This window comes from Brassica oleracea, chromosome C1, assembly GCF_000695525.1.
Source record: "Brassica oleracea var. oleracea cultivar TO1000 chromosome C1, BOL, whole genome shotgun sequence".
Taxonomy (NCBI): Eukaryota; Viridiplantae; Streptophyta; class Magnoliopsida; order Brassicales; family Brassicaceae; genus Brassica; species Brassica oleracea.
Window position 1 is genome coordinate 35,509,211 of NC_027748.1, and position 19,360 is coordinate 35,528,570.

The 19,360-nt window shown below is 39.6% G+C and overlaps 5 protein-coding genes across 7 annotated transcripts; 3 read left to right on the plus strand and 2 right to left on the minus strand.

Annotated features, from left to right (window-relative positions):
• The first annotated feature begins 9,339 nt into the window (after window positions 1–9,339).
• On the plus strand, window positions 9,340–9,710 carry LOC106315675 (non-specific lipid-transfer protein 2-like). The gene has a single exon (XM_013753479.1). It carries the CDS (start codon window positions 9,415–9,417, stop codon window positions 9,703–9,705), a length of 291 nt encoding a protein of 96 aa, XP_013608933.1. The 5' UTR covers window positions 9,340–9,414; the 3' UTR covers window positions 9,706–9,710.
• Window positions 9,711–9,833: 123 nt separating this feature from the next.
• Window positions 9,834–13,180, minus strand: LOC106315615 (F-box protein At1g11270-like). 3 transcript variants are annotated; one of them, XM_013753416.1, is made up of 2 exons: window positions 13,056–13,180; window positions 9,834–12,460 (listed from the first exon to the last, which is right to left on the minus strand). In XM_013753416.1, the coding sequence occupies exons 1-2, from the start codon at window positions 13,083–13,085 to the stop codon at window positions 11,354–11,356; spliced, it is 1,137 nt and encodes a 378-aa protein (XP_013608870.1). In that variant the 5' UTR covers window positions 13,086–13,180; the 3' UTR covers window positions 9,834–11,353. The 3 variants fall into 3 exon arrangements, with proteins under 3 accessions (XP_013608870.1, XP_013608862.1, XP_013608877.1); XM_013753408.1 differs by lacking the exon at window positions 13,056–13,180 and adding an exon at window positions 12,572–12,763; XM_013753423.1 differs by lacking the exon at window positions 13,056–13,180 and adding an exon at window positions 12,572–12,727 and having other exon boundaries at window positions 9,834–12,473.
• Window positions 10,338–10,950, plus strand: LOC106315665. Its single transcript, XM_013753467.1, has 2 exons — window positions 10,338–10,718; window positions 10,812–10,950. Exons 1-2 carry the CDS (start codon window positions 10,386–10,388, stop codon window positions 10,938–10,940), a joined length of 462 nt encoding a protein of 153 aa, XP_013608921.1. The 5' UTR covers window positions 10,338–10,385; the 3' UTR covers window positions 10,941–10,950.
• A 136-nt stretch (window positions 13,181–13,316) lies between the features above and the next one.
• LOC106315656 (transcription factor bHLH115) lies at window positions 13,317–14,899 on the plus strand. The gene is made up of 5 exons (XM_013753455.1): window positions 13,317–13,561; window positions 13,896–13,961; window positions 14,055–14,132; window positions 14,209–14,371; window positions 14,442–14,899. Exons 1-5 carry the CDS (start codon window positions 13,449–13,451, stop codon window positions 14,706–14,708), a joined length of 687 nt encoding a protein of 228 aa, XP_013608909.1. The 5' UTR covers window positions 13,317–13,448; the 3' UTR covers window positions 14,709–14,899.
• Window positions 14,900–16,579: 1,680 nt separating this feature from the next.
• On the minus strand, window positions 16,580–17,832 carry LOC106315646. Its single transcript, XM_013753445.1, has 2 exons — window positions 17,637–17,832; window positions 16,580–17,298 (listed from the first exon to the last, which is right to left on the minus strand). Exons 1-2 carry the CDS (start codon window positions 17,799–17,801, stop codon window positions 16,729–16,731), a joined length of 735 nt encoding a protein of 244 aa, XP_013608899.1. The 5' UTR covers window positions 17,802–17,832; the 3' UTR covers window positions 16,580–16,728.
• Window positions 17,833–19,360: the final 1,528 nt, after the last annotated feature.

The following is a 19,360-nucleotide window of genomic DNA, read 5'->3' on the forward strand; positions in this document are numbered from 1 at the left end:
GCGATGGTTAACGTATTTATTGAACAAGAACCAATGTCTTCATCAACATCTGGTGCCAGTGTATCGTTTCAACTCTCTTGCATAATCTATGAAGCTTCTTCGAGTTCGTTTTAGCAGCTATTGTGGTATCTTTTTGTTTACAAGTTTTCTAATCCTAAACTTTTTGCCTATCAAGGCTCAATGAATTTTTTCAGCATTAAAAGAAATATAAATATATATATATGGGATTTTGACGTCAACAAATAATAAGCATAAATAATGAAAAATAACAACATCAAACTTCAAAGTAGAAGACACATGTTTGCATGAGCTACAACTTCAACAACCAGTGTGTGAACGAACACATTTTACGGACCATCTACGGGAAAATGGCTTATTCATGCCTGGATTAAGGGTTGATGAGAAAATACATACCTCAACTTTTACTTCATGTCAAAACATACTTTAACTAATTAAAAATTTGAAATTCACGCCAGAATTAGAGGTTGATAAAAAAATACATACTCCAACTCCTATTGCATGCCAAAACATACCTTAACTAATTAAAAAAATTGAAATTTATGCCTAGTCTGTAGAAGTCAACGCTAATTACAATTTTGACTTAAACTCTGTTAATTAATTGTTAACAACGATGACTAGGATACTTAGTTGGTTAATGAGTCAGATTAATAATAATTGGGCACAATCGAAAATCAAATTAAAATGGGTCAAATCTGATAATAGCTGGGCCGAAGCCCTAAAACAATGGGTCATTATCAATACGATGTTGTTTGTTCTGTGATTTTATCTTCTCTTCTTTCTTTCTTCTTCTGCGACAAAGTGAAGGATCCCGACAAGGCAGAGTGAAAAGACAAAATACAGAACAAACGATGTCGTAGAGATAGTGGTCCATTGTTTTAAGGTTCCGACCCAACTATTATCAGATGTGACCCATTCCAATTTGATTTTCGATTAGGCCCTAACTCATTAGCCAACTAAGTATCTTAGTTAGTCGTTAACAATTAATTAATATAGTTTAAGTTAAAATTGGGATTAGCGTTGATTTCTAAAGATTGAACATAAATTTCAAAAACATTATTAGTTAAGGTATGTTTTAGCATGCAATAGGAGTTGGGGTATGTATTTCAACGATCCCTAGTTCAGGCATGAATTTCAAATTTTTGATTAATCAATGTATGTTTTGGCATGCACTAGAAGTTGAGTATGTATTTTCTCAGTGGCCCCTAGTTCAGGTATGAATAAGCCGTTTTCCCGACCATCTACACACCAAACATTCCTTTTCCTTCCAGAAGTGTTTCTGGATTATGATATATGAGCTCTTTTATCTATACTCTATTAAAAAAAACTGAATAACAGTACTAAGCAAACCGATCAACCGTTTGATAAACACATTCCAATCTTTGCTTCTTTTTTTTTTCATGCTACATTAAAAAGAAGTTCCAACGAATGTTAAACTTTTAAGTCTACAAAATCTACTTACCAGAGAATATGAAACAACTAATTTTTCCATTATAGTGCTACACTAAAAAGAACAGGGCATGCTCATTAATTTACTACACTTGCGCCAAAAGACGAATTGTTCAATGAGTGATTGTGGCAAAGATTATTCACACGTATCCCCAAACGCACGCTTCTTCTCAATTCATCATTTTCACATGGACAAATTAATTGATTGTTGTTGTTGTTAATATATTGAATTGGTTATGTTTATATACATATACGAATGCAATTTTCCATCATATATTGTTACTATCACAGTGTATGTGAGATTAATAGAAGTAATAATGACGTTAAAGGAGACGACGTCAAATATTGGGACGACGAGTACTATCACCGAAATTCTTTTTCGCCTCCCGTCTTCCTTCACACTTTGATCCCACCTTTTTGTATTTACTATATGTTTTGATAGTGAAAATACTGATATATTTAGTCTTATCAGTCACTTGTTCTTCCTTTGGTCGACAATCAAAATATAGAGATAAAGTAAGAGATGTATAGTTCAAAATTTTATATGTGTTTGATTTTATGATTTATAAGTTTCTAAATGCATTTTCCCACTTTGTAGTGCTAGGTTTCCACTTTTTCTTTTGACATCAATGCTACGTTTCCACTTATAAATGAAAAGAACAGATAGATAACTCAGGCACTAATACAACGAATAAATGTCTAAAACACACACAACAAAAATGATCATAGTATCGCAATATTTGAATACGTTTCCCCATTTTTAGCCATCACTCTTTATTCTTTAATGTGTTTCTTAAGTCGAATGACTGGCGAGAGTTCTTAATACACAAAAGATTGAAGTTTTTGATCAACCATTTGACAATAGAAACTATATATTAGGCTATAAATTATGTTATTCCAATGCTAATTAACTAAAATGATAATTCCAATTAAAACGCAGCTTTAATCAGGCTTTTCCTAGGGTTTTGGCGATTTTGAGGCGACTTCAGATCTGAGATCACCTCGTCAAAGGTGTCGGATCTAGCGTTCTCCGGCGGTTACAGGAGAGAGGGAGACTACACCACACTCCTTTCTTCCTGTTTCTCTCCTGCCCCTTGCAGTGTTCTTTTCTTTTTACAACTTTTGACAATCTTTCACCGATTCCGTGCTCTCCAAAGCAAATCAAAAGCCACGTTTTCAGAGAAATCTTATTCCCCTCTATTAGGATGTTCACAGAGATCTCAGCGGACAAGATGTACCGTGAAAGGAATAATCGTTCTAGGGCGGAAAGCTCTCACCAAACTCGAACCTCACATCACGCTCGACGAAGTTTAAGAGACGACGAGGAAATCATCAAAGTTCCTGAGTTTGACTACACGGATCTTGTGGAGAAATATAAACTCTCTTTGGTGGGAAGAATGTTCCATCAAGATGGAAGAAGCGTGGATGCACTGCTAAAACACATGCCGAAGCGTAAGATTTGGGACGTTGAAGGTCAGGTCCGTGGAATTAATCTTGGAAACAACAAGTTCCAGTTCGACTTTGATAGAGAGGAGGATCTACAAAAAGCTCTCCTTCATCGCCCTTGCCATTTCAATAAATGGAGCTTCTTGCTGGAATGTTGGACCCCAACAATCGAAGTAGACTACCCAAACTTTATGCTCCTGTGGGTCACGATCACTGGTGTACCGACGCATTACAAGAAAGATGAATCCTATAGGAGTATTGGACTGGCCCTAGGAGAGGTGGATTCTGTTGAGGTCGAGAATATAAGGGCCAGAGTTCAGATAAACGTTGATGAACCTCTGTAATTTAAATGGAAGGCTGGGTATGCAAATGGGGACGTGATTAACGTAACCCTGAACTATAAGGAACTCCACCGCTACTGCTACACTTGCAAGAGAATCTCGCATGTAGAAGGTACTTGCCCTGAGCTCTCACCAGAACAGAGAGAATCGAACAAAATTGCTCGACTTAAACAAAAAGAGAAGGAGGAGCTGGCTGCTAGAGAAGCCTTCTCTGCTCCGATTAGAGGTTTCGTGACCCACGTGAAGATTGAATCCCAATCAATGATTTCTCGCGCCTATGACTTAGACAGGAAACCTTTGGACCCTCACATGCATAGAAGTGACCGTTTCAAAACAGAGCAAAAACAGAACACTGACCATGATGACCTATGCTTTAGAATCTCAGGTAAAAGAGAAAGCCTTACGAGAACTGTCTGGAATAGACTCGATCACAGTCCTGTTGCAAAAGTTCCCCAAGATCGGGAGAGATATCATCCTTATCAGAAAGACCTCCGCGCAGACTCTAGATATATTAAGAGAACCACATAGACCCCCATCAAACAAGGCCGATACAGGGACTCTGCTTCATCCTCCAGTTGGAGAGTAAAGGGCTCCATTCCTCAGAAACAGAACCGAGTCCAAGAAAGATCTAAGGAATGGAGATGCCCCGACCCTCCAGCACGCTCAAACCGATCGCCTGATTCTCAAAGAACCATCTCAAAACCACACCGGCTTTAGAGAAGTGACCCTTCAAGGCGAAGAACTGGGCAATACTCAAGCTATGAGCCAAGACTGGAATGGCAACCAGTTCGTGTAGCTACAAGGAGTCGGGAGGAACAGCACCGAGATGACAATGAACAAAACAATGAACAAGAGATGGAGCGTGAATCAGAAGAGGATAGAAGACAAAGAATCAAAGGGAAAGCCGTTGCAAGGAACTCAGGTGATAAGGAAGGTAATGGGGCTTCTGATGGTGGAGTGAGTGGGACTTTTAAGACCAAAGAGCCATTACCAAAGGAGATCCCTGTGACTCAGGTGAACACAGCACAAAGTATGCAGTCTACTCAATCTCAAGAGAAGGGCCTGGCGGTTCAAAAGACACCAACGCCTAGTTCTCCAGAGCAGGCTGAGAAGCGCGATAATCAGATCCTGATGAGTGAGAGGCTCAAGATAGGATTTACGGGAAAGAACCCAGCAGAACAGGAGACTGATCTCTTAACCAAGGAGGAGATTAACCAGATGGCAGATCAATATGCCAGCGTTGACTTCGATATGGATGAGGACATGTTGAATGATGATGATCTGCTAGATGAAGAATTGGAGGAGAATACAGTGATACCAGAGATGCAGGAGTGTGAAAAGCAGTCCAACCTACCACAATAGGAAGAGGACAAAGCCGTGAGAGATGTTGGAAAGGAGAAAGAAAAGGAGAAGACAACGACAAAGAAACCGCGTCCCGCAGCCAGTAAAGAGCAGGAACTAAGCAAGAAGGCCCAGAAGGACATGATGCCACCGATAAGCATCAACAAACGTCGGGGAACTCGGAGCCCAGACACAAAAGGTGCTGCTGCGTCGAAGAAACTGACTATCAGAGGACGAGCCTCACCGAAAGGCAAACTGGTCAGACATGGATGGCTTAGCTCGTTGAAAGTCTCAGACCCGATGTCAATCCCTCATTTTGAGGTGTATCTTTCGGCTGCTAAAGGTCGAAAATCTACTGTTGTATCAGGTTCGGTGGGGTCCCAGAAACCACCCAGTACTCAGATATGAGTGCAATCGCCTGGAACTATCAGGGGGCAGGAGCCTACCTGACCAAGCAACACTTATGGTAGTTGCACCGCTGCTTTCATCCTAATTTTATTTTTCTTTCGGAAACAAAAAACAATTTTTCTTTTATGCAAGATTTTAAGTTTGAATTTGGTTATGATAATTTGTTCACCGTAGATCCTGTTGGTAGGAGCGGTGTACTGGCTTTATTTTATATGAATGATGCTGAGGTCGATATTGGTTTTTCCGATAATCGTATGATAGATGTTGAGGCAAAGATAGAAGGACAAAAGGTGTATATCACTTTTTGTATGGATATCCAGTGATAGAATGCCGTGAGAACGTTTGGGAACGTCTAATGAGGATGAGTATGAACAGATCAGGAGCTTGGCTGATCATGGGAGATTTCAACGAGATTACAAACAATGGCGAAAAGAAAGGAGGACGAAAGAGATTTGATGCATCTTTCCTACCTTTCAAAAATATGTTGACATGTTGTGGTATGATTGATTTTCCTTTTTTTGTAACTCTCTTTCCTGGGCAGGTCGAACGAGAGCAGGAAGAGTACAATGCCGTCTTGACCGTGCAGTTAGAAATGAAGATTGGCACCAACTATTTTCCCACACGTATGTGGAGTATTTGATGCGATGGGGTTCTGACCATAGACCCATACTTGCGAGATTCCAGTCGAGAGAGAATTCGGCACAGAAAGGGCTTTAAATTTGATAGACGGTGGATAAAAAAAGCTGGCTTTAATCAAGCGGTTCAGGAAGCCTGGGATGCAGCAAATCTCGACATAGACGTTTCCTTGTGTGAAAAGATCAAGGAGAGCCAAAAAGCTATCTCCCGGTGGAAGAGGAGCAACGTCACAAATAACGCAAAGCTCATCGAAAAGCTCAAGAAGGAACTGGATAGGGTGCAGGCAAATGAAAATATATCAAGCGAGGAAGAGCTGGAACTTAAATGGAAGCTATGTGCTGCCTATCGAGATGAAGAGCTCTATTGGAAACAAAAAAGCCGAGCACTCTGGTTACGAGCAGGAGACAGGAATACTAAATATTTCCATGCCAAGACGAAACAACGCTGAGATCGTAACTGGATTACACGGCTAAAAGATTCGATGGGCCAGTGGGTAGAATCCGAGGAGGGCATTGAGATGGTGGCGACGGAATACTTCCACCAACTCTTCTCATCGTCTAACCCGACTAATATCCAAGATTCACTCCTGTATGTTACCGCGACAGTTAGCAATGATATGAATCAGCAACTCTTAAGAATCCCTCAAGATGAGGAGATAAAGGAAGTGACTTTTGCTATAAACCCTGAGAAAGCACCAGGCCCAGATGGGATGACGAGTCTCTTCTATCAACGCTTTTGGAACAAAATTGGACAAGATGTATGCAGCATGGTCCAGACCTTCTTCGAGAAAGGAGAACTATATGAACGCCTAAATCAGACAAACATCTGTCTCATTCCAAAGACAGACAGGCCGGCAACCATGGCAGAGTTTAGACCGATCAGCTTGTGCAATGTAGGATACAAGATCATCTCGAAAATTATATCCACGAGATTGAAACGTATCCTTCCAGAACTGATTTCCGAGACCCAATCAGCTTTTGTGGCAAAAAGGCTGATTACAGATAATATCTTGGTTGCGCAAGAGATGTTTCACGCCCTCCAAACGAATCCCAGCTGTAAAGGAAAATACGTAGCTATTGAAACAGACATGAGTAAAGCTTACGATAGAGTGGAATAGAGTTTCATGGAGGCCTTACTTCTGAAACTAGGATTCGAGCAGCAATGGGTCGCGAGAGTCATGAAATGTATAACATCAGTATCGTATCAAGAACTGATAAATGGGGAAGCAAAAGGGAATATCATACCCTCGCGAGGACTAGAGCAAGGAGACCCGCTCTCGCCCTTCCTATTAATCCTCTGCACCGAAGTTTTGATCTCACATATAAAGAATGCTGAAGCTACAACAACCTTAACCGGCATTAAGATTGCACGAGAATGCCCCCGATCTCACATCTCTTATTCGCGGACGATAGTTTGTTCTTCTGTAGAGCAGACGTACCTCAATGCGAGGAACTGATGCGAATAATCGACGTCTACGGTAAAGCCTCAGGACAACAACTGAATAAATCCAAATCTTCAGTTATGTTCGGTTCTCAGATCGTAACGTCCTCAAAACTTGATCTGAAAAGATCACTAGGGATTATGAAAGAAGGGGGCATGGGAATGTATCTAGGCATGCCAGAAAAGAAATGTGGCTCAAAGACTCAAGTGTTCGCGTTTGTCCAAGAAAGAATGAATGGAAGGATCAATAACTGGTCCGGGAAGCTGTTATCACGAAGAGGGAAACAGGTTCAAATTAAATCGGTGGCACAAGCGTTCCCCTCCTTTGTCATGGCATGTTATCTCGTTCCCTAAGGAGTATGTAAGAAGCTTTCCGCCGCAGTGGCGAGATTCTGGTGGAGTACAAGAGATAACAATCGTGGGATCCACTGGATCGCCTGGGATAAAATATGTGTTCCCCTGGAGAAAGGAGGCTTAGGCTTTAGGGACTTCAGAGATTTTAACATGGCCTTGTTGGCGAAACAGGTGTGGCGCTTGTTGGTGTTCCCGAATTCTCTACTGGCACGTGTCCTCAAAGGCAGATATTATCGTCACTCGAACCCTCTGCGAACGGGTAAGGCCTCGTCTCCGTCGTATGGATGGAGAAGCTTGATGGCGGAAAAACAGGTTCTTGAAGACAACTTATGAAAAACAATTGGGACAGGGGCAGAAACTAAAGTGTGGGAAGATGCTTGGATCCCCGGAGAAGTAGCAAGGCCGGAAAAAAGTGTACATGCGGTTGTTGACACAGAGCTATGAGTCCATCACCTTATAAACTTCGAAACAAAAGAATGGGATGAAGACTTCATCTCAGAGGTGATTCATGCAGAGGACATACCGCGAATCTTGGCAATCAAGATAAGTAAAACAGGGAGAACAAATGGGTATTGCTGGAAACACACGAAGTCCGGACACTACACGGTTAGATCAGGATACGATGTTGCAGTCGAACATAGGAGATACCCGAGCTTTAACCTGTTAGTCAAACCAAGCATAACACCTTTGAAGAAACAAGTGTGGAAACTAAAGACGGCAAGAAAGATCAAACACTTCCTTTGGCAAGTCCTTTCGGGCTATGTGTCTTCGGCAAGTAAGCTGGTCGAAAGGCATTGTGGGACAGATACTACATGTCAACGATGTGGAGCTGAGATCGAGAATACAAAACATATACTGTTTGAATGCCCACCTGCCTTTCAATGCTGGATTCTCTTGCCGATTCCAACACCTCTGGGGCTTTTCCCGTGTACTTCCCTATATGCGAATTTTGAATATCTACTACAACAGGTGGCCACAGCAGAAAGAGAGAATGGCTTCTCAATGTTTCCTTGGCTGATTTGTTATGTGTGGAAGGCAAGGAACGAGAAGTGCTTCAATGCAAAAGATATTTCTCCCCTTGATACCCTTCAACTGGCGCAACAAGAAGCTGAAACATGGAAAGTAGCACAGCTAGGAGACGAGGTAACAGAAGAGGGCGAACCTTCAATACAAAGACACCAATCCCTACCGCCGTCACATACTAGAACGGATCGTCGGTACACTTGCCAAGTAGATGGCTCGTGGGCAGCAAGTGATGAATGGATGGGGATGGGTTTTGTAATTTTGGAGGTGGAGGAAGAGATCCTTCAAGGACAGATTTGCACTCACAGGGCTCAGTCACCTATACATGCTGAAGCGGAGGGTATCATTTGGGCAATGAAAGAAGCTCGAGCTAGAGGTCTCGACGATATCAATTTCGCTTTAGACTGTCAACATTGATGAACCTGGTGAACAGAGATGAAGTATGGCCGGCGCTAACAACAGAGTTGGATGAAATTAAATACTTGCTCTCTAAGTTTCAGAGTGTTGTTTTAACTTTTTTACCGCGTTCTTGTAACATCCGTGCGGACGCCTTGGCTAAAGGAGGACGTTCACGTGCGCACTGCTTCGCGGTTGTAAACTTCCTGGTTCTCTTCTTGCCTGCTCTAGAAACTCGCCACGAAGAACCAGAATGATTCTATTGAAAATTTCCTTGATGCCAAAAAAAAATAAATAAATAAATAACTAAAACGATAAGACGGCTTCGCACTATATGCAAGTGCACTAATAGACTAATATGTTTGAAAATTATGTTCAATCCATATTATTTAATTTCAAATTATAAAATACTATAATAAAATAGAACAGTGTAAAAAAAAAAAACTTTAATTCACTTTCCCTCGCTATAAATAGAAAAGAGATGCACAAATCAAAAACCACAAACACCAGAACACACTTCCATAAACTCTCGCTGAAACCAAACATAAGAAGAAGAAGAAACATGGAAATGATCAAGGCCTCATGGGTTTCCATTTTCGCCTTTGCGGCGATTCTCCTTGTGATTATAGTACCGGCGGCAGAAGCGGTGACGTGCTCGCCAATGCAGCTAAGCCCATGTGCATCGGCAATAACGTCGTCTTCTCAACCTTCAGCGTTGTGCTGCGCGAAGTTGAAGGAGCAGAAGCCATGCCTCTGTGGGTACATGAGAAACCGTAGCCTCCGTCGCTTTGTCAGCTCTCCCAACGCTCGTAAAGTCTCTAACCGCTGCAAGCTTCCCATCCCAAGGTGTTGAAAACTATATATATGTGTGTGTTTGAATCCTACTTTTGGTTTGTGTTTAAGGATGTTAATTATGATCATTAAGCAGTGTTATCCTTGAGAATAATAATGTGTGATGAACTGATGATGCTTGTATGCATCTTATTTCAACTTTTGTTCGCTGTCTTATTCTGGTTTTTGATCAGTGTAGAGGTGTTATAAGTATGATGATGTAATAACTGAGACTATGATATAAAATATATATTTCATAAACATAGAAGAATCACTGTTTGGAGACCGAACTTGTCCACCAAAACCTTGGAATGTGCGATACATCTTTCAAGTGGAGCGAAATTCCATGAAAAGCTTTGTTCTAAGGGAGTTTATAATAAATATCCTTTTGCACCAATGGCTCGTAAAGGTAAATCAAGTAAACAATTCTTTAGCACTATCTCATACTCTTATCTATAATGAAATGGAATTGATCCCTAATTTCCGCATTTTTTAAAAAAATTATTATTTAGTGAGGAGGCGTATGAAGCTCCTGACCAATACGTACACACCGTATGAGGAGGTGCACGAGTGGCCTTGCTCTCCAAAACTCAGACCTGCTTCTACAAGCCTGCAGCAAGATATCAAGAATGAAAAAAAGATTGATGTCTACAATATAATGATGGAGTTGAAGGAGAGTTCTTTATTGAAAATGAGAGGAAGATGGAACTGATTGAGTTCTTAATCATATGTCCACCGTCTCAAGATCACAGCTTCATCGATGAAGTAGTGGAAACAGCCGCAGCTACTACCATTACTCATGTGAGTACTCTCCCGGAAGGAAGGTTATATAGAGTCTCTGCCACCGAAGTTTTTGGCCCTTCGTCTCCATCTACCGACAAAGTCATGCAACTTTATGAAGGTTTCAGAACTTCAACTCGGTTTGAACACGAGATTAGGTTGATCGTGAAAGAACAAAGTCGAGATTTGAAGTTGTGGGAAATTGTACATGGAGCAGAGATGTTCAAGAAAGACAACGGTGACACAGTTGTCAAGGTAAATAACAGTTTTAAATGATTGGAGACGTTTTGTTTTGTGTGTTACTTAAGGGTATATATTGTGGTGATTTTTTTTATTTATTTATTTCAGATTTCTGGTAGAAAAGTGGAGGTGGATAAGTGGTTCAGGAGGCTTGTTTTTCTACTGAGAAGGGGTTTTTTCATTGTTCCTGATACTGATGATGTTACTGGTGATGATGATTCTGATGCTGAAGAATGAAGAATGAAGATACCTGATTTGAATAGTAATGGGTTATGGGTATTAATAATAGTAAAAGGTTATGGGAGTATGTTAGTAAGTGGTAAAATCTATGTCTTTACAGTGGGGAAAAATAAATAAGAAATTGTTATTGGATTCATATGTGAAATCCAGAAACTTTTATTTTCAAGTTACTGCTTGTATGAAACGTTTCTATATGATATATATTTTATTTGGTAGCAGTAGTAGTAATACATGTCTCTCGCTTGCTTCCATTAATGTGAATTTGTAAACCAAAAGCTTCTGTCATTAGTCTAAGAAAGCAAGACAGGAGATGTGGTTGTAGGTGGGTCCACTATATAACAAACTAGTCTAGGACTGAATGTAACGAATCATAGCTGATGTGAGCTGGATAAGTTTAAATTAAAGAGAAATTAAGCAGAGAATAAACTCTCGAAATAATAAACAGAACCAGAGGGTGATTTAGGTGTGCAGAGTAAATCATAAGATCTGTAATGGAGATCATGTATGACCAGTGGGTCCATGGAAGCACGACCTTGAAGCAATAACTGACCCTTGTCCAGAATTGCAATTGGTAACAGGGGGGCGGCGAAGTCGCCAGTTGGGTTGAGATCAAAGGAACACAGTGTGTTCCATGTCTTGTCGGAAGAATCGAACGACCATATTACTTGGGTGAGGTGTTTTTGCTCAGACAAGCACAAGCGGTTATGGAGGACGCACATGGTGATGTGGCGAGGGTCGGCAAAAGGGGCTTTACAGATGACTTGGAAAGTCTCGGTGTGAAGATCAAAAGAAAGTAGCAAGGGTGGTTCAGACTCGGTTAACCAATAAAGGGAGCCATCTAAATGGACGGGTTTATGGTAAGCATTGATGGGATAAGGAGAAGCAGGGACAACGTACCTCCAAGCGTTGGTGCTAAAATCGAAAACTTCACAATAGGTAACAACAGCCTTGTCTGCTCCTCCTAGTACAAACCCGGATGAATTATACAACCAAACAGGCTTGAAAGTGCCACTTAACTTATCTCTACCGAATCCAAGGCTAGGCCATGGGAAGTCAGAACCCTCTCTCTTGAACCTCTGAATGAGGAGGCCTTGATAGTTGGAAAGAGGAAAACTCCTATGCCATCCAGTGGCGGGATTGCCCACGATACTGTCTACGTAGAGACAGTAGACGCATACTAGACCGTCACAACTACCAGCGCAGAACATGCCGCACGTGTAACTCACGTTCCAACCTAGTCTTCTTCTTGATGCTGATGCTGCACTCAACACAACTTTTCGACCACGACCTTCGCGTCGCACAGGTCGATCATAGGAGAGACTCATGATGAGGACATCGGGACCACGTAATTGCCTGCGACGCATCAATTGTCGTTCCTTGAAACCTGGGGAATCGATTGTCAGTTTCCACTTCTTCGATACACATCTGAATCTCAACAGAGGCTTCACGGGCACACACTCCAGGATCACCTCTACCACATCGTGGGGTAGCAATTTCCACAAGCTTGTGTCTAGGTTCTAGAAAGGAAGACTCGTCGTGTCACGAATAAATCCAATTTCATCGCATCAAATTCAGATCCCAGGATATATTATATATCAAAAACTAATTAAATAATCATAAAATAGTACCTCGGCCAATGATTGCTTACTCCTCTTCATGCTTTTCCAGATCCGTCCGAATCGGTGGTGGCTCTTTTCCAAACAATGTTTTTGTATCGTATGGCTGCTGTCCGGAGAGATACAGAGATCACAATCTGAGTTTTTTTTTTTTTTTCTTACTTCTGCCTCTTACCCTCTCTTACTTATTTACTACAGATCGTTATCCGCGCCTTGCATTTTAATTTTTTTTTTTTTCCTCTTGCTTATTAATCTAGTATTCAGTTTTTCAATGCATTTTATCTTCACCCTCTTCTTTTGTCTTGTTTACATTTGTTTTCGCGTTCTGTCGTTTGATTTGTCTTAATTTTGGCTTGTGTAATAAAAAAAAAAAAAAAAAAAAAAACTCCTCGTCTCAGTTTTGTAACTGTGAATAATCCAATTTCATCGCATCAAAATCAGATCCCAGGATGTATTATATATCAAAACTAATTAAATAATAATAATAAAATAGTACCTCGGCCAATGATTGCTTCCTCTTCTTCATGCTTTTCCAGATCCGTCTGATATGAGATTGAGATCAGATCAGTGTTACGACGGAGAAAAAGGAAAGCCTAGAGGGAGCCAACGAGAGAGTTCTGGAAATGAGATGTGTATATAATTGAGCAACTATAACATGTATATTATAAAGATTTTGATGGAATGATGATGATTGGTGGGCCAATAGTGTATGACATCCATGAAAAAGAGAGATTTGAAATATATATTTAATAGAAACCGATTGAGGGAGAGAGAGAGAGTTTCTACCACCAATATCTCTTCTTCTTCACTTTTCCACACATTGTCTATTCAGATTCGTCGACCCTTTTTCGGAAGCAGCCGCCGCGTTTTTTTTGTTTGACTTGTAGAAATGGTGTTTCCGGAGAACACGAACTGGCTCAGTGATTACCCTTTGATTGATGGTGTTTTCTCTCATCATAGTCCCATTTTCCCTTGGCAGATCGATGGCTCAGCTACTGTCACGTATATTTTTCTCTATTTTTTATTGTTTTTTTTTGTTTCTAGGCTTTGGACTTTTGGTGTTGTGGGGGTTTAGTAGTATCTAGAGAACGTTGGACTTTGTATTTTTTTTTTTAAGATGGTCCTGTTGTGTTAGAAAATATGAAACTTTTTTTTTTGTCAACTCTGTTTTTGCATTTATTCCTCTGTTTCCTAAATTAGTAGACGAATCTACAGATCTCTCTCTCTATTTCTACTTTAGATTCTGTTACTGGTGTGAAGTGGTTTTCTGTCTACGAACTGGCTTTAATCCTTGTAGTTGATCCTTCCTTTTCTTTTGATGTGATCTGTTTCACAGTGTTGAAGAAGTTGATGGCTTCCTTTGTGATTCGGATGTGATCAAAGAACGTGGCTCAAAGAAGAGGTATTATTGTTGCTTCAACTTATAGTTGTGGTTCTAGCTTTCGGTTATATAGATTGATTTTGAACCTGTCTAGTGTTCTTTTGGTTGCTTCAGCGTCAAATCCGAATCTTATGCTGGTCCTAGCTCGAAAGTGTGTAGGGAGAAACAAAGACGCGATAAGCTAAATGACAAGTATTTTCTTGCTTTCTCCTCCTCCTTTCTCTTCTTCAATCTTCTAAATTTTTTAATCTTTTAATATTAACTGTAGATTTACGGAATTGAGTTCCATATTGGAACCTGGGAGAGCTCCGAAAACAGACAAGGTTGCTATCATCAATGACGCTATCCGCATGGTGAATCAAGCAAGAGACGAAGCACAGAGATTGAAAGACTTGAATTCAAGCCTCCAGGAGAAAATCAAGGAGTTGAAGGTACAAAAACTCTAGAACGTTAGCCTTGAGAGATGTGTCCATTAATCCTATGATGTATGTTAATATGTAGGATGAGAAGAACGAGCTGCGTGATGAGAAACAGAAGCTGAAGATTGAGAAAGACAGAATCGAGCAGCAACTCAAAGCGATCAACACACAGCCTTTGCCTGCTCAACCTTGTTTCTTACCAAATCCACCAACACTGTCTCAGGCTCAAGCTCCAGGAAGCAAGCTTGTCCCTTACACAACTTATCCTGGCTTTGCCATGTGGCAGTTCATGCCTCCTGCTGCAGTTGATACCTCACAGGACCACGTCCTTCGTCCTCCGGTTGCTTAAAACTGCTCTCTCTACTATTGACGGTCTCCTTTTCTGATGTAGACAATCCTATGCAAACTTGTATTGTGTGATTTATGATCATCATGTGATTAATTTGCATGTAAAATGGAAATAAGCATGCACTAATTGTGCAAAATGTTGTAAACTTTTGAAATTATGGTTCTACAGCTTGTGGATTTTATGATCTTAAATGCTGAGAAAAATGTAAATGAGTAGGAAGTTACTGGCACTTGAGATGAATTAAAAAGTTAAGAAATTGTCATTGAAATCTCATCTTGTTCATCATCATTTTCTTCAACAAACTTTCACGACCTGGAAAAGGACTATGAATCTTTGGCTCAAGTTGCTTCACTTCATCTTTTAACCTCTTCAAACTACCCTTATCAAGTTATGATCACACTCCTATTCACCGTTTTTGGTGTCTCCAATAGATTATTTGATTTGATGCTCTTTTGTTTGTGGAATCTTATAAATTATCAGCTCACATTATATTATTATAGTGGCCCTGGTCGTCGCAAGTAGTAGCATGTGTGTTTTGTTGTCTCGTGATTGTTCAAAAATTAAGTCTAGCCAAAAGGTATGTTTACTTAAACAGGGTCCTTATCGAATTTTTGAGAACATAATGTTAAATAAAATCTTGGTATGATCATAAACATAATTCTGTAATCAGAAAACTTATGTTCTGTTCAGTGAGCTTTCTTTATTAATCTTAGGAAAACGTGTGAACAATGGTCTTTAAAGATGATAAACACACTGGCAAATTTTGGACCCATTATAAGATAGTTGGTCTCCAAAACAAACCCATGGATGTATAGTTGGTATACTGTGAACAGAGCCGGCCATTTAAAGGTAGAGATGATTTGGCTTGAAAATGCAGCAAATGGTCTCATGGGAAGACAGGTAGGTCAACACTTTGTTAAATGCTTTTTGTCTCGCGAAAATGAGGAACTTGATTCAGATCATTGAGAAGGATGGAAGAATAAAGTTTGAAGTTAACATTATTCTGGCATGTAGATTCTCCATGAAAGGCAAATTCTTGTAAGTCTCTTTGTCTTTTAAAAAGTCATTTACTATTTATCTTTTTTGTTCTTGATTGGTTTCATGATCTGCAGGAGATCAGGAGGCAGCACTTAATGAGTTGAAGGACAACCAGTGCAACTGTCTACACACAAACATATATACTTACATAATACTTCTTTTTTATCTATGCATAATACTTGCATTATACTTACATGGTGCATGCATCTCACATTCAATAGAAACATCTCAGATTTGCCTAAATTATGCATTTTTAATTAGTGAGCACTTGCTTTCTTGCCCCTACTTGAACGCAGTTAAGGATTCGTTTTTGTTGTTGTTGTAGTTTTGAGCTTTTATGTTGCGCATGTATAGACCAATATAGGTTGTCATATGCAACACTTGAGAGTACATCTACCAACTTGCATTGTGATACTTATTTGATTCATTTAGCAGGCATTGCAAATTTGCAATAGGCATCAGGGCCACTGAAATTACATAGACTACATTCTACAGAGTACATACAAAAGTATTATTCTCGATTGTTTATTTGCGTTTACATAAGGGCTGTTCGTTAGGTTGCCGCAGGTACCGGCGGCAGCGGCAGCGTCAACATTCTGCGTCAACTCTTGTTCGTTTCGTTGACGCAGGAAGCTGCGTCTGACGCCGCGTCCGAACGCCGCGTCCTGCGGCTGACGCCGATAAAACCTGCGGTCGCGATATAGTATGCGGCAGCGTCAGCGGCAGCGTCAGCGTCTGCGAAACGAACAACAACTGTCCTCAGATGCTGACGCTGCCGCTGACGCCGAAACCTGCGGCAACCAAACGAACAGGGCTATAAGCGTTTGCGTTTTCATATGATAATCTTCTAATCATTGTTACATGAAAACGCAAACAAACAATCGCAGCCCAAGTTTTTCCATCACATTTCAAAAACATTCCGCAAAATATCTCTAGAACCTCAACGAACAACCAACACACAACAAAAGAATCAGAGAAGAATCTAGAGAGCATGAACCACTGATTCGATTTCACCATCCATCGACTCAGCAGTTTCTCTAAACGACTGGCTGTGGAGACGCCTAGTAAAAGAAGTGGTCGTGTCCAAGAAATACAAAATCGAAGACATCATACAACAGCACACAAACATGGGGGTGGGACCAAAGTTCCACAGGAAGAGCGGGAAGGAGAAATAGAAGGCCCTCAACCCGAGGAACCAGAAGTAGAGAGCTCGGTTCAGGTTCCTAGCCACGTACTCGCAGTGCTCTTTTTCCCCTCTGGAGACGGGCACGGTGACTAGGAAACTAACGTGGGCGTAGTACCTGATGGACTGGACGTTGCAGAGAAAGGCCATGAGGAAACAGATGAGGATCGAGAAGTTCTTGATGGTTGCAAGGAGAGGGCTTTTGTTGCCGTATATCATAGGCGACGCTGTGGATTCCGAAGGGGAGTTGCTGCTTACGAAGACGCCGATGATGGAACAGAGAGTGATTGCTGTTGTGGCTAAAACGGTTGATGCCATTATGTTGTTCCTGATTGTCTGTACTGCCAATACACCGTTTTTCATCGGATCCTACACAAATAAAAATGACAAAAACTGAATCTAAACCGAAAACTAAACTAAAAGGAACTAACAAATCAGAGTGTGCTTGATTGTGTCTCCTATGCCTAGGGCGAAAGCCATTGTCTAGCTCCAAGGTTAAGCCACAGTCTACTACTCAAAAGTTGATTCTAACTTTTGGAGATCACATGTTTACATCACTCAAAAGTATTTACCTTTACTGTTCTCATGATCATTACTCATAAACCCTTTTTCCATTTTTTCTATGTTTTTTTTAGCTAATCCAAAGCCTCGTCAGGGACGAGTATATTGTATCGAAAGAATAAGAAGAGGAGAAGGGAGAAGCGTACGTCCATCATAGCGAAGACCCATAGTCTTCGAGATTCAGCGTTGAGGGAGATAGCGGTGAGCTTCGGACGGTGGATAATGGTGTAGCCGAGCCAGACATGGTAAGCGACCATCACGGCGAGACCCGCCGGCACTAGTACTAAATCCAACGATTCCTCCTTCCACATTTCTAAATTCTACTCCGCTGCAGAGAGATACGAGAGAGAGTGAGAGACGCAGGAGGAGACAAAGCACGAAGCTGGAAAGGGTGAATTTTCACGTGGGTCGCACGTGTTGACACTAACAAACAAACAAACTCCAAGGTCAATGGGATCTGCATCTCTCCTCTCGACATCACTCAACATCTTTTCGGCTTTCAAACAAATTTAGGCCTAAAACCCAATTTTATTGGGCTTCAATGCTTTATGTAGGACCCATATCGGTTCTTATATGAGAGAACATAAACCTGGGGAAGAAATCCTAACTATAACTTGGGAACAATTTAAAATTTAAGGAAAATGCTTTTTTGGTTTTAGTTTTTGTAACAATTTAAAATTTAACTATAACTTAGTTTTAGTTTTTGGTTTTTGCTTTTGTAAAAATTATTTTTTATCCAATCAAGTTTTACTTTTTTTAGTTTTTGTTTTTGTTTTTGTAAAAACTATTTCACTTGCCAATCAAGTTTTTTAACAAATAGATTCCCTAAAATTTAGGAAAACTAGTTTTTCAAAATTTCAACCAATTTGTGAAGAAAAACTAAAAACCAATTTTTGTGGGTTTTCAATATAAAAACGAATTTTTTTTATTTTTTATAAAATACTATATTTTAATTAATTAATAATTAAGTAAATAATATTTTCATAAAGATAAAATTCCCATACAATTTTTTTATCATTTAACATTAATGTAAATTAATTTACGTGTTTCATATATGTAAATAAATATAGATAATTTTAGTATTAGTTGTAGCTAATTAATTCTTAATATCTATAAATAAATTATTGAATAATATTATTATACATAATAAACAACAACTAAAAAGTATAAAATTTAAAATATTTTATTAATGCAATATATTATATTAATTTGAAAAATTGTCATTCAAGTTCTAAAAACGAAAAATATTTTATGTAATAAAATTTATAAATAGTTTCAAAATTTTAAAATATTTTAATTTTAAAATATTGTTCATAGACTGAATCTTGTATTGTTCATAGACGAGTCTTCCACTGAAAAACAACAATATGGTTTGAGAAAGCTAAGTATACAAATTATTGAAAATATTAGAAATATATTGAGTTTAATCAAGCATAAAGTAATATTTTCAGAACCGATAATCAGATAAATATTTGATACCAAAACTATTTTGACTTTAGCCGGATCTTAGACATGTAACTAAACTTGAACCAAACTCGACTAAACCTAAACTGAATCCGATTTAAAACTTTTATAAATAACCGAATGAGATTGAAATTCATGAAACAGAAAAACTGAAATTTGAATGAACCCAAACAAAAAACTCGATTAGGATACCTGTATTCCAGCCTAAACTGTCTAGAAGACGTACAAATCCCTAATTTATCTTTATTTTTTTATACTTTTAGTCCCATCTTAATCAATATACCGGAAATTTGAGTAACCGGATTGTAATTATATTATGGGCCTTAAAATGGGCCGAACAATCATTAAACTCTTTTAAAAGCGTGGGAAGGTAAGTTACGAGCGTAGTTAAAAGGAAAAAAAAAAG